We start from the raw sequence: 13,289 nt of genomic DNA, 5'->3' as shown, positions 1-13,289 counted from the left end.
GGATGCGCTGCCATTTTAGTGAGGCACCCGAAAACCCTGCAAAAAGCTCTCTCACTGCCACTACTGCCCCAGGGAGGGACATGGCAGCCCTGGTGCTTGGGGGCCTGTTGGGTCCCACCGCTCTTGCTTCTGCAATGCACTTGCAGGAACCTCTCCGGTCTCAGGAGAAGATGCAGGTTAAGCTATTTTCCCCTCCAGACTTGGCTTGGTCGTGCCTCAGGTTGCTCCAGCAAGTCGGTACATCTCACCCGCTACCCGCAGCAGCAACCTGCAGCGTTTGCTCTGAGCCGCTGCGCGTTGCTCTGAAGCGGTTGCTGCGATGGCTCTGCTGCAGAGGCAGCTGCATCCACAGAGCGCCTTGGCAGGGAGGATGCTCGGAACAAACAGCTCTGATGGGAAACGGGAGTTCCCAGTCCGCCTGGATGGCTGCGAATAGCACGAACCTGGGGCCCAGATCCTGGCTGACCGCCGCTGGAGGGACGGGGCAGAGTGCTTCGTGGGATTCCCCCCCGGCAGCAGCCCCCCCAGCAGCGCAGGCAGCACGTGGGGGCCAACAGCTGCTCTGTGGGCACTGGGGCTTCCTGCCCTCGCCTCGAGCTGCCGCTGCCTCGGCTGCACCTCGGCATCACGTGTGCTGCGGCTTCTGAGCTCTGGTTGCTCCCCCTCCCTGTGCCCAACCCCCCCCGAAATCCTTATCGTGGGCAGAGGAAGTGACAAGGAGATGCGCAGGGGACTTGGAGGTGCTTCGTAGAATGGCTTGGGTTGGAAGGGACCTTAGAGATCACCTAGTTCTAACGCCACCATAGGCAGGGATGCCACCCACCCACTAGATGAGACTGGCCAAGGCCCCATCCAGCCGGGCCTTGAACACCTCCAGGGATGGGGCATCCACAGCTTCTCTGGGCAGCTTGTGCCAGTGCCTCACCACCCTTACAGTGAAAAATTTCTTCTTAACGTTTAGTCTAAGTCTATCCTCTTTTAGTTTAAGACCATTCCCCCTTGTCCTATCATTATCTACCCAAGTAAAGTCCTCCATCCTTTTTATAAGCCCCCTTTAAGTATTGAAAGGCTCCAATGAGGTCTCCCCAGAGCCTTCTCTTCCCCAGGCTGAATATCCCCGGCTCTCTCTCTCTCTCAGCCTTCACAGCTCTGCAGCCATGCGGTCTGGAGCAGGACACGAGGAACTGCCCGCCTGTCCTCCCTCCTGGGTGCTGTGGGCTGGAGCAGGGAGGCAAAGGTCGTGCCAGGGCACCACCCTGTCCCTACAGAGCAGCTCCCACCTCTCCCAGGCAGCCCCTGCCTTGCTGCTCCACCAGCTTCGGCCTCACGCAGGCGACCTTCAAGGTCTCACAAACATCCTCCTGCTGCTAGCAGCAGAGGTGGCTGGGGGCTGACAACTGCCTATCCTGCATCATCAGCACATCTCTCCAGATTACTCTCAGCTGCAAGAAGGCATGTGTTAAAAAAAACCCCAAAGCTGGTCCCCCAAGTGAGCAAAGCAGGATGCCGCTATCTCGCGATCTCTGCCCACAGCCCAGCAGAGCGGGGATGTAAAGGCTGGCAGTTTCCACTGTGCCTGTCTCAGCCTCCGAGGGCCGGCTTCACGCTCGGGAGCTGCCTCCCTGCCCTGCGGAGCAGGCCACATCCCCAGCACCGCCATATGGCCGAGCAGGGCACTGCCTCTCATGCCAGGTAGCGTCCAGTTCTGGCGGGGTGCTCCAGCCCCTTCCTCAGCCTCCGCTGCAGTCCCCTGGGCAGCACCCGTGGGGACAGGCCACAGGAACCTCAGCCCTCAGCGCCTCCCGCTGTGCTACACACATGGCAGCACTGTGCCCATCCCTGAGCCGAGGAGGCCAAGAAACCACAGCAGCAAGTAAAGCAGGGGAGCGAACATGGCACACCAGCCCTGAGACATAGCCACTTGTTTCTGCCACAGCCCGAGCCCCTGACGAAGCACCAGGAGCCCACAGATCTGCAGGCAGCAGTTCCCCAAATCCTTCCGTGCCTCATGAGCCTCTGGGACCTCAGGGTGGAGACATCCCCTCAGTGACTACTGGTGACAGCACACCCAGCCCACACCTTGTCCCTGGCCAGCAGGGCACGCCTCAGGAAAGGCCAAGGACAGGGCAAATCTATCGGATAGCTCCCCCCGGGCGCCCTCCCACCAGCCACCATTGTGCAGTTTGAGGTCTCTCTCTGCAATTTCCTTGTCGGTCTCCAGCGGGGTGCAGGCACCCCACTTCAGGGCAGCCACCACGAGCAGGGCTGAGCCCCAGGCAGCAGGACTAGCCTTGCAGAACACAAACGCGGAGTCACAGCTCACGAGGCAGAACCCCCCCCAGCCCGGTGCCTGCGTTGGGGACACACAACTTGTCCCTGTCGGACACTGGTGGTGTCAGGAAGGCAGCGGCAGGGCCCTGCTCCCCTCCCGCCCATGGGGAGGAGGCAGCTGGATGGCATCCCTTGCTCTGGGGCTGCTCCTGGGCCCTCTCTTGTTTTCCACAGAAATTATGTCCAGGGAAGCTGGGGGTGTTGTGCCAGGATCACTGGCTGGTGCTGAAGCCAAAGCTGGGTGTCCGTGGTGCTGGCCAGGCCTGCTCCCCAGCACACACAAGGCCAGCACCATGAAAGCCCCCAGACTTCTTGCACCCGCACCATGCAGGGTGTGGGAGCGTGTGTGTCCATCCCAAACAGCAACACCAGCCAGGCTGAGCCCTGGGTTTGGCCTGCCTGGACACTGCTTTAAAAAACACATCCCTTCTCCTGATAAATTACAGCCGGCGGCAGCCCTCAGTCACCGGCCTGCTCCGTTTGAGAGGCAGAAGCTTCCACTGACTCACATGGAAAGAGGAAGCTCCGCAGCGGTGCTGCTGGATGGCTGGCAGGGCCGGGACAGCTCCACGAGCCGCCCCAAGGTGACCTTCTCCTGCCTGGTATCGAGGACTCCGTCCCCTCAGCCCTGCCCTGGCTAGGAGCGTAACGGCCTTACAGGAAGGCAATAAAAGGGGGGGAGGATGGGGGAGGCTGAAGAGCTCCTCCAGCCTCCCTCCCTCCCCACGGAGCGGACGTGCAGTGGTAACCAGATCCGAAAGGTACCGCAGAGGACGCAGGCGGATCGATGGAGGGGAGGCACCTGACATGGCACCGCGTCTGCGAGGCAAGGGGCCAGGCGGCATCTCCACGTCCCTCCTGGAGCTTAAAGCGATGCTTTAAGACACCCCCCACGCCTCCCTCCCCCCCACTGCCAGCACAGCCCTCAGCACCATACACGAGGGGAACAGGACGGGGCTGAGAGCACAGAGCGAGCAGGGAGGACGGGCAGGCCTCACGCCGCTCCCGGCATGGCAGGCCCAGCTGGGAGCCATGGTGGAGCTGGGTGCCCGACAGCAGCACGCTCTCCTTGCAGCTCTCTGCGGGGTTTTATGTTCTTGGCTCTTGTGCCCACAGCGTCACGGCTCACCACAAGGCAAACGGAGACAAGAGTGACCACAGGCTGGCCCCAGGACGGGGCGGGCACAGAGGTGAGGAGCGGAAACAGAAGACTTGTCACACTCCCAGCAAATGCCAGCGATGCTCAGATGCCATGACTCACTTTTCATCCATCCCACCCCTCGACGCAATTGAGTTTCCGTGACAGTAACTTCACAGCAAAGATGACTGCTACCCGGAACACTAAATGAGCACCAACGAGGTAGCTTATTCCTGTCGCTGCAAGTGCTTGAGCTCCTCAGTGCCGGAGTAAAATTGGGAAGGAGAGAATAACATAAAGATCCTGCCTGGTGCTGAGTCACTTGCGGCCACTGGAGCAGCCTGGCACCAGGGCACAGCACCATCCAAGCACCAGGCAGACATGTCCCAGGACGAGGCGCTACCTTCAGTTCACGTGGAAGAAGCAGGAGCTCTTGGTGCTGGTCTTCACGGCCTCACAGCCAGGCTCTGCTACAGCTTGTGTTTTTTTAAACCCCACCTCTGAGGTATTTGGTCCCCAGCACCAGAGACCTCCTGCTCATGCACTGATCTGCACCAGGGTTAACAGCAAACCCATTTTTTTTTTTCCTCAGAAAGAGTAAACTTTCTGAGGCTTCACTGAGAGCTGAGTTGTGTCCCAGCCACAGGAGGATGAAGGAAGCCTTCCTCACCGGGGCTGGCCCTACTGATGAGCTGCTCATGGGCTACCTGCCGTGGCCTGACTCAGCCCAGGGCTTTCTGAGGCTCACCCTCAGCTCCTGCGGAGAAAGGCCATGTCGTCAGGCAGCACCTGAGTGCTCGGCAAACAAACCCAGCCCCGTGCCTCTCCGGCAGCTGGAAGGCAGACCCATGGGGTGCAGGCAGGGTGCGGAGGGGTGAAAGTCCCCTTGGACACCCCGTGTCCGCCCCGGGACCTGGCCTGGGACCCGCACACCGGCTGCAAGAGCCACAATGATCAACAGAGCAGACCCTGCAGCTAGAGAGCAGAGGAAGAGGAGGGAAATAGAGCAGCATGCACGCAGCAAAGCGACCAAATAACCTGCGCCATCTTTATGACGCTCTGCAGATGCAGCGACAGCGTGACCCCGCAGACAGGGCCGGGAGGAGGAGGAGGAGGAGGAGGACAACGCAGGCACAGGCGGGAGGGATGTCTTTTAATCACCACGTTACCCGGCACTTCTTGGAGCGAGTAAACAGGAAAAAGCCTCTCGAGCAGCTGCTCTACCCAGCGTCCCCGCAGGGAGCAGCCCGCCTTGATGTCTCTCCAGCACGCGCGCGCTCGTGAAGGCTTCTCGGGGACAAGGAACACAGAGAAACCGCTCGCCCTGGCACGCAGGCCCGACCTGCCCGCATCACTTCATCCAAAACCAGCCCAGGCGACCGCTGCCCTGGGCTGGCAGAGTCACAAAAGGAGTCAAAAAGGTCTGCAAACCGGGGGGGCACATTGCTGCCCCACGCAGGGGTCGGCAGCCAGGGCCCACTGTGGAGCAGATGCTTGCCAGGAAGGCGAGCGACCTTGGTTTCAAGCCCTGGCTGGTGTGGTCCCAGCATTGATAGATCCTTACACGGTTTGGGAAAGAGAAATGGGAAATTTGCAACATGCCTCGGGGTGAGTCAGGGGACCTGTGGCAGGGACACGACCGGGCACCGGGTGCCGCAGCAGCCCAGGGGCACGGCAGCCAGGTGAGGCTGGTGGCAGAAGCCAGCGTGGCAGCACCACATGCTTCACACCAGAGGATGCAAAATGATACCACAGAGAGCACGGCAGCCTGCGACAATCCAGGACTGGTGATTTTGTGTGTCAAGGCAAAAAAAAAAAAAAAAGTCACGCTCAAGAAAGTAAATGCCTTTGTAACAGGGGTGGGGGAAAAAAATAGCCCAACAGGCACAGTTCTGACTTCTCTGCCGCAGCGCTGCTCTCCTCCTCCTCCTCGAGGCCTGCAGGCAAAGTCAGCTCAGCAAAGCATCCCCTTTGTGGGAGCTCACTTGCCGGATTGCGACCTTTGTCTGGAAAATCTTTAAAACAACAATGCGGGCTGGTTTGCCTGCAGAACGCCAGGCGCGCTCCTGGGCACCGCATTAGCAACACGAGAAGAGATTATTGACTGAAACCTCAGAACCACAAGTTTTTGTAAATAGAAGGTATGAGCTGCAGAGGAAAGCAAGAGAAAGGTCCATTTTCGAGTCTGGATGGTTTTACGTGGCTTTCCAGGCAGCTAAACCCAGAATGCACAGCTCCAAATGGAGCCAAAAAGCCACCTGACCACACACTCAGCACGAAAAGCAATTTAAAAATCCCAGTTTTGGTGAGACTTCAGAGTGCAGGCCGTCAGCTTCGTAAAGCTCTGCTGGCCCCTCCAGACTTCACGTTGCCAGCTGCCGTGAGATGCTCCATCCCTCGACCTTTTGCTTTTTAGGGGCAGGAATGACTTAACCCCAGAAGCCCTGTTTCACGCTGCAGGCTGAATTGTGCCCACCCCTGCCCCCTGCAATGCCGGCAGGGGCTGCAGCTCCATCCCAGCTGGGAGAGGGCCCCACACCACCTCGGCGTGGTGGGGCTCGGGGCTGCACTGAGGTGCCCGGAGATGGGCAGCGCCAGGAAAGGAGGGATAAAAAGCAAAGCCGGCAGGGCGAAGGCTGCCCTGTAGAAGTGCCACCCCACCCTGCAGCCTTAGGAAGGGCAGAAAACTTTCAGAAATCGAAGTTGCTAATCTGAATCACCATCAAAAATCTCTCTCTCAAAAAAAAAAAGGGGGGGGGGGTGTTTCCCCTGACAAGCAGCTCTTTGCGCAACATAAAAATCCTCAAAGCACAAAACTTAAGCACTAAAACCGTTTGGAGGAAAGCAGCTTTCTCCAGCGCTGCCAAGTCCCCTTGGGAGCGGCTGTTGTCCCCGTGCCCCCTTTCTGATGGCTCTGGGCAGGGGGACACCTCGGCGGCAGAAGACACGGCGGGTGGGAGACGAGCAGAGGAGCAGCCGCGAGCGCACCGAAGCTGCCCCCAGGCGTGGCAGGGCTCCATGGCCGCGCAGAGGATGTGTGAGATATTAGGGCGATCCTATACGTGACACCAGGAAGAGAGAGCCAGCATCAAACACGGAAATGAGCCGACCAGCCTCCCTGGTACGAGCTTGCTCGAACAGCTGCAGGTTTCCGTGAGCATCCAGCTTTCAGACACCAAATAAGTTTCGCCGTACAGCCGCAGGTACCTGTCAAACGCAGGAACCTTTCTGCAGTACCCGCTGCCCTCATCCTGCTCCAGGCAGGCATTGTGCCAGTTGCTCTCTCGGAGCATCCTTCCACCACCAGCTCTCCAAATTTGACAGGCCAAGGGGAAGGGATGCAGGTGGGAGGGGGATAACTTTTCCAAGGCACTGTAAGGGCTTACATTTTCACTTCACTGCTTTCCACTGCCCTTAAACCTGAGAGCACACCAGAAAAAAAAAACAAAAAAAAAAAAACAAAAAAACCACCTCCCCACTGATTTCACCCATTTCCTTCTATTATGTAATAAGGTTTAGCCAATGGTTTAAACTCCGGGCCTCACGTTCTTTCCTGCGATTGAAGCCCTGCACCTCCCCACCAGGGGCTGTGAGCTCCCCTGGCCCCCCGTGCACCCACCCCTATCCCCCCGCCTCGCACCAGCTCTCGCCCAGCCCGCAGCAGCCCAGGAAGGGGCACGCGGCACGTGGCACGCCCAGCCCCGTCCCCGCTGGTGGCGGCGCTGCCCCGCGGCTCCCGATGCCGCTGCTGGCTCCTTTGACCCCGAGAACACCCGGAGGAGATGCCCAGCGCTGGTGTTTGCAGCGATCCGAGTGGGATCCCACTCCGGACACAGACACATGGATGTGCTCGAGCTCCAGCAGCCTCATGAGCTACTGCCCACCAGCTGAGCCGCTGCAGCCCTTCAGGGCAGGACACCAGGAGAAGGTTCAGCTATAGGGTGCGTGCTTGCACTCGCGGGGCTCCTGCTCTGCTCACAGCACCGTGGAGCGTTCAGACGGTGGCAGCTCAGGGCAAGAAAAGCTCCCTGGGAAGCTGGTGGCTTGTCCACGGCACCTCCTCTCCCACTCCACATCTTCACGGCGGTGAGACGCTCACGGCTGCACTCAAGAAAGGAAGCCGAACCCGGCCCATGGACGACTGCGAGGGGATGCGTCCCTGCTCTGCGTCCCCATCGCAGCGCAGCAGCGTCACTTCGGTCACCTCCCAGGGGACACAGCAGTCCCGGAGCTCTGCAGGAGAACGTCTCAGCTGAAGAGCAGTGCCTGCGCTCCCAGGGCCACAAAACCCAGACGAAGGCTGCACCTTGGCTACAACCCGGTGGCCGAGCCCGCGCTGCCACACGCACCGCCTGGGGACAGGGACTTCAGCACCGACTCCCGCTGAGACTGCGGGCGAGCCTTTTCGCCTCCCCCTGCAATCTGCCAGATAGGCAGGAGGCCGCCCGCCCGCTCCCCCGGGCCTGGGGGCCGGCGATGGGTATTGCCGGCAGCCGCACGCCGGCGGGGTGCTCGCAGCGCCCCGATTAGATAACGGGGCCGAGCGAACGCTTTGCCAGCGCTGATAGGAGCGGCCACCCCGCGGCGCAGACCGGGAGGCTCAGGAAAAGAGCGGCGAAGGTCACCAGACGTGCTGGATGAGCGCAGGGCTCGCAGACAGGGCACGTTAACAGCCACATAGGAAACTCTGCAACGGAGCTGCCCCTGGAGGTGGGAGCTGACAGCACCAAGAGCGCGGGGGTCTCCTCCGAAAGGCAGCTGTTCAGATGCAGCTCCTCTGGATGCTTCTCACCATGCTCAGCACCCTACTGCCCGCCCTCGGAGCAGGCTGGGAGGAAGGCTGGCCTCATCGCTTTTCCTTAAAGACGGGAGCGCTCGGGATCCCCGCACTGGCTGCTGCTCACCCTCCCGGTGCTGCACAGAACCTCCCCAGCACGTTTGCATTACTGGGTTTAAAACCCATAAAAAAGCAACACGTTGCACGGGGCCGCCTGAGAAAGGAAGGAGCCAGACGGACGGACACCACGGCTCCACAGCAGGAGCACACAGAGCACAGGTCTCAGCCCGCCGACCCGGGCTTCCCCACGCAGGTCCCGCTCCAGAGCCTGCCGATTCCCCAGAGCCACTCCTGCTTGAATCCCAAGGGCTCCAAACCCCAAAGCTTATCTGGATGGCTTTTTTTTTCTTTCTTTCTTTTGCTGTACCTTGGTGGGTTAACGAAAGTATCACGTAGCTCACAAGGACGAGGTGAGCGTGAGCTGCCCTTCAGTCTCTTTGTAGTATTTGTATTTTACTGTTCCTGCCTTTTCTTTTGCACTGGCCTGGGCTTGGTGCGATGGCTTCCCTCCACCTCCACGGGACTGAGCTCATTTCACTGAAAGCAAGAACGCATCCAGGGTTTTCTCGAGGTGTTTTTTTTTTTTTCCCCCCTCTCTCCCCTATAAAACAAACATCTGCTCCAAATTTTCAGCTCGCTCTCTGAGCAAGCTCTCTGAATTTTCTGACGTGTTTCAAGGAAAACAGGTCAATTAGAAACTGGCCTATAACCCCCCAGTATGTGAAGTTATGAAGGCAGGACCCTTTTACATTAAAAAAGAATTACATAACGCAGGAAGTTTAAAAAAAATGCATAAAAGACAAAGGACTCAAGGGATTAGCTCTACTTTGCTTTGGATGATTAGCAAAAAGAATAGAAAATTAGTAGAGCTCTTCCCACCATCACAGCCAAACCCTCTGCAGAGGCGATTAGCACGAAAGCAACGCGCTGATAATTCGAGCTGACTGAAACCACTCTGGATAAAAACAAATAGGAATTGAAAAATGACAACTTTTTTTTTTTTTTTTTGCACGTACCGGGATTGCTTTTCGCCCATCGTTTTGGTTTCAAAACCGCCGGGAGACAGAGGCCGCAGCTTTATAAAGCGAGCTGCTCCCCCCGTCCCCGAGGTCTCCCCCTCCTCCCGCTCCATCAGCGGCTCCCGGCCACGCAGGGGCTCTCGGCGAAGCAGGCGGCGGGGCAGGGGTGGGACAGAAGAGGTTCTCCATCCCCGCGCCCAGCCGGCTGCAGCCCCGCTCTGCCTGCTGCCCGACGCCGCTCCCCGGGGGGACGCGCGCCGGCGGCCAGCGCACAAGGTGGCTCTTTATGCAGCACGCACAAAGCGCTACACAAGGGTCACGGAGCGAGGACGGAGGGGGCTGTGACACCAGCGAGGGTCCCCCCGGCCCTGGCACCCTGGCCAGCAGGCAGGAGGAAGGTGACGTGGGTGAGTCTGGTGGGGACAAAGAGGGCACCCGCTCGCCTGCGCCTCTGCGTGCGCATCCAGCGCTCAATAGCACCGACGACGATGCCAGCCCCGAGGCACGACCCCGAGCTCGCCGCCATGAAGAGCACGAGACACCGTGGGCTTTGCCACGGACGCCCTGAACCTGGAAGCACCACGCCACGGAGCACCGAAGGGCCGTGCCCATGAGCCCTCCCCTCCCGGCACGCCACAGACTCAATCCACGTGCCCAAGGCCACCCGGGGACGAGCCCCCTGCCGCTCCTTGCCCTGCCTCCCACGCAGCGTGGAGCTTCCCGAGCTGCAGCCCCCGGTCCTGCAGCGAGGCGGGCGGTGGAGCCGGGTCCCCCGGCGCTGCCCACCAAACGCACAGCTCGTTGCTGCTAAGCCTGCCGGGGGCAGAGCATGGATCCACCACGCTGGGGTGCTTGGGGAGACAGGCCCTGCACCGAGACACGGACTCTACACAGATGCAACCCAAGTCTGAGACCTGTGTGATACGATGCAGATGCTCTCCTGCTCCAAAACGGATAAAAAACGCAGGATCATTCCTACTTAGGCAACCAACTCGCGTCCAGGGGCATCCAAAGCTCCTCTCCGTTCTCCATCCCTCAGGAAACACGGGACCGTTCATTCCTGACCCACGAGCTGTGCAGTTGGTGACCTGCAGACCCCCCGGCGCTGCCCGGCGGGGATGCTGCCCCACGCCCAGGCACATCACACCTCCTGACAGCTGCCTGTTCTCCTCGGCTCACAGCCGCACACACATGCGAGCTACGTCCCGAGCAGCAGCCCTGCGGGGACCGATCCCCAGCCCTCGCCGCCAGCCCCAGCCTCCTGCTCCCAGCCCGGCTCGGTGGTTGCTCCTGGCCGGAGCTCCCTGGGCTGGAAGCTTCGCCCCGGGTCAGCTCCCCATCTGGTTCACGCCGTGGCCACGTGAACGCTGCACTGGTAAAGGGTGGGATGAGCCAGGAGGGCAGTAAGCCAGCACGTTTCCCATGCCAAATGGAGCTGGGTTTTCCCAGGCATCCCTTTTCCACAGAGAAACCAAATCCCATGAACTGGGGGAATTGGCCAACTGCCTGGTAACGCTGGACACCAGCGGCGTGGCACTGCCTGGCCTGCCCGCACACCGTGTCAGCACAACAGGCACTATTTAAGCACAAAACCCCGTAATTCCACCTGGAACTGCCACGCTTCCACGTAGAAAGTCCCGCAAAGGGAGCGGGGCAAGAGGAGGGGCTGGGGAACACCGGAGGAGCCCAGCCTGGGGCTGGGGAAACGGCAGCTCCGCCGTAACGCCCTCTCCCACCTCGCCGTGCCAAAAGGCGTGTGTGCCCCGCGAGGAGCGTGCAGGGACACGGAGCCTGCGGCCACCAGGCTGGCAGCTCCCCCCGGGGCAGCCCCCTGGGGACTCCCCAGGTGAGGCGAGGGACGCAGCTGGTCCAAGTTCTTTTCGCTGGCAACCTGTGGAGTTTCATGTAACCACCTCGGTCCCTGGGACACGCTCTCTGATTTACCGACCAGCCTGTGGCCGTTGGCAGAGCACAAGAAGCCCTCACGGGCGCAGCATTACGGCCATCGTCGCTGCCCCAGCTTTGGAGCCGAAGCCAGAGCTTCACCCCGAGGTGAGGTCCCAGCCTCCCTGAGGCTCCAGCAGGTGCTGAGGTCTGCTCGCAGGAGGCCAGCGGGAGCGTAGGTCCCCCCAGGGCTTGTTCCCCCACAGACACCACCACGAACCGGTGTCTTTTAAACATGCCTTAAAAATGGTGACATTTAAACATGCCTTAAAGCCTGGGCAGACGGAGAACCTCAGGCTCCTCCCTTGCTCCCGCTGCCCTAAAGCTCCTCGGGGAGCTCAGCATCACCAAAACATCAACGGGGCCCACGTCTCCTTCCAGACGTGCCTGGAGATGCTGCTGGGGAGAAGCCAGAAGGCTCCCAGGTGGGCAGGAGAACCAAAGCCCCGGCATTTCAGGGTCCTGCTACAGAGGCACAGCCGGTGCCTCCACCTCTGGCCTTCGCCGGAGGCCCCGGTAAGACTCCGAGTTTCCAACCTTGCCACTCAGGGCCAGCAGAAGACAACGACCTCCACCGCGGCCCGTGGCGAGGCCAGCACCCCATCGCCCGCGCGGGGCCACCGAACAGGGACGCTCGGGGTGGGACAGGGAGTTCCAAGAATAAAAAAAATAAAACAGCGAAGCAGCAGCCAAGGAAACCCAGGCTGGAAGTTTCCTAGCGCGGGGCCTCCCTCCTCTCCCCCTTCCCACCTATCTCCGTGGTTTCACGCTCACAGCTCTTGCAAATCCTTCCCCTGCCCTGCCCGACCGCTGCTCTGCCCCTAACCCCGCACCGCCACCACCACGGCTCGCGGGGGCTGCACCGAGGCCGCCGCCGCCGACCCCGACCCCGCAGCATCCCGGGGCAGATGCGAGGAGGCAGGACCCACGTTGCAGCATTTGGGGGTGCTTCGCGCGCCTTCTGCTTCCTCTCGTCTGTTGCTCCGAGATGCGACCCCAAAAGGGCTCCAAGGAGCGCTCGTGCCTCCTCTCTGTCCTCGCCACAGCCCCGGGGTGCCATCAGCAAGGGCAGGGGCACCGGCTCCGTGCCCGTCCTCGGGGCTCAGGGCCGCAGGAGGCTGCTGGAGCCCACTGAGGGCCTTTGGGCTCCCCCCGGGCACCACCAAGCCGCGGGCACCACAAGCGGCCCCGCTCCCCATCATCGCGTGCTGTGCCCCGCGGGGACGCCGGGCACACAGCGCTGCTCGCTCCTTTTTTTTTTTTTAAGCTTTTGATTTTTATTTTATTCCCCCACCCCCCCTTTTTCTTTTCCCCTCCCCACCGAGCCTCCCCCCGGGGCAGCTCCGGGGAGCCGCAGGGAGGCGAGGGGCTGCGTCCCCCCCCCCCCAGCCCCCCGCCCGCAGGAAGCAGGAAAACCTCGTCCTGCCTTTCCTGCCCTGCGCCGGGGGGCGCCGGGGGGCACCGGGGGGGGACCGGGGGGGCTGCGGGATCGGGGGAGGCCGGGGCGTCGGGGGGGGGGGGGGGAGCCGAGGGGAGCCCGGGGGGGTCGGGGGGAGCCCCCCTCGCTCACTCACCGGCTCCCTCGGTCTTCTCGGAGCCTCGGCTCCAGGTGACCTGCCGGGTCTCCAGCTTCACCTGGAAAGTTTTCCTCTCGGGCCGCTGCGACTTTTTGGAGTAGAAGAGGGTCATGACGGTGCCCACCTCCAGGCTGCGGCAGAGGTGAGCGGCCTCCGCCTCGCTGGGCGCCCCGGGGCCGCCGCCGCCCGGCCCGGCCGCCATCGGCTCCCGCAGCCTCCGCCGCTGCCTCCGAACAAAGGGGAGCGGGAGCGGGAGCGCCCGCAGCGCCGCCGCCGCGCCCCGTGCCCGCCCGGCCGGCGGGGAGGAGGAGGAGGAGGAGGAGGAGGAGGAGGAGGAGGAGGAGGAGGAGGAGGAGGAAGGGCAGGAGGAGGAGCGAGGAGGAGGAGCGCGGAGCCTCGCGGCTCGCCCGCCCCCACGCGCGGGGGGTTGAGGCCGGGGAGGC

The 13,289-nt window shown here is 61.5% G+C and overlaps 1 protein-coding gene across 4 annotated transcripts in view; it reads right to left on the bottom strand.

The window, feature by feature from the left end:
- The window catches only part of PLCG1 (phospholipase C gamma 1), a 41,246-nt gene extending 28,085 nt beyond the window's left edge, over positions 1–13,161 (bottom strand). For all 4 annotated transcript variants that reach the window (XM_080557614.1, XM_080557616.1, XM_080557615.1 and 1 more), the window contains exon 1: positions 12,844–13,161. In XM_080557614.1, coding sequence (XP_080413740.1) covers positions 12,844–13,048 — 205 coding nt within the window. In that variant the 5' untranslated portion in view covers positions 13,049–13,161. The remainder of the gene's footprint in view (positions 1–12,843) is intronic.
- Positions 13,162–13,289: the final 128 nt, after the last annotated feature.

The sequence above is a fragment of the Anser brachyrhynchus genome (assembly GCF_964034855.1).
Source record: "Anser brachyrhynchus genome assembly, chromosome: 16".
NCBI classification, from domain to species: domain Eukaryota; kingdom Metazoa; phylum Chordata; class Aves; order Anseriformes; family Anatidae; genus Anser; species Anser brachyrhynchus.
This window is presented reverse-complemented; position numbering and strand designations above follow the sequence as displayed.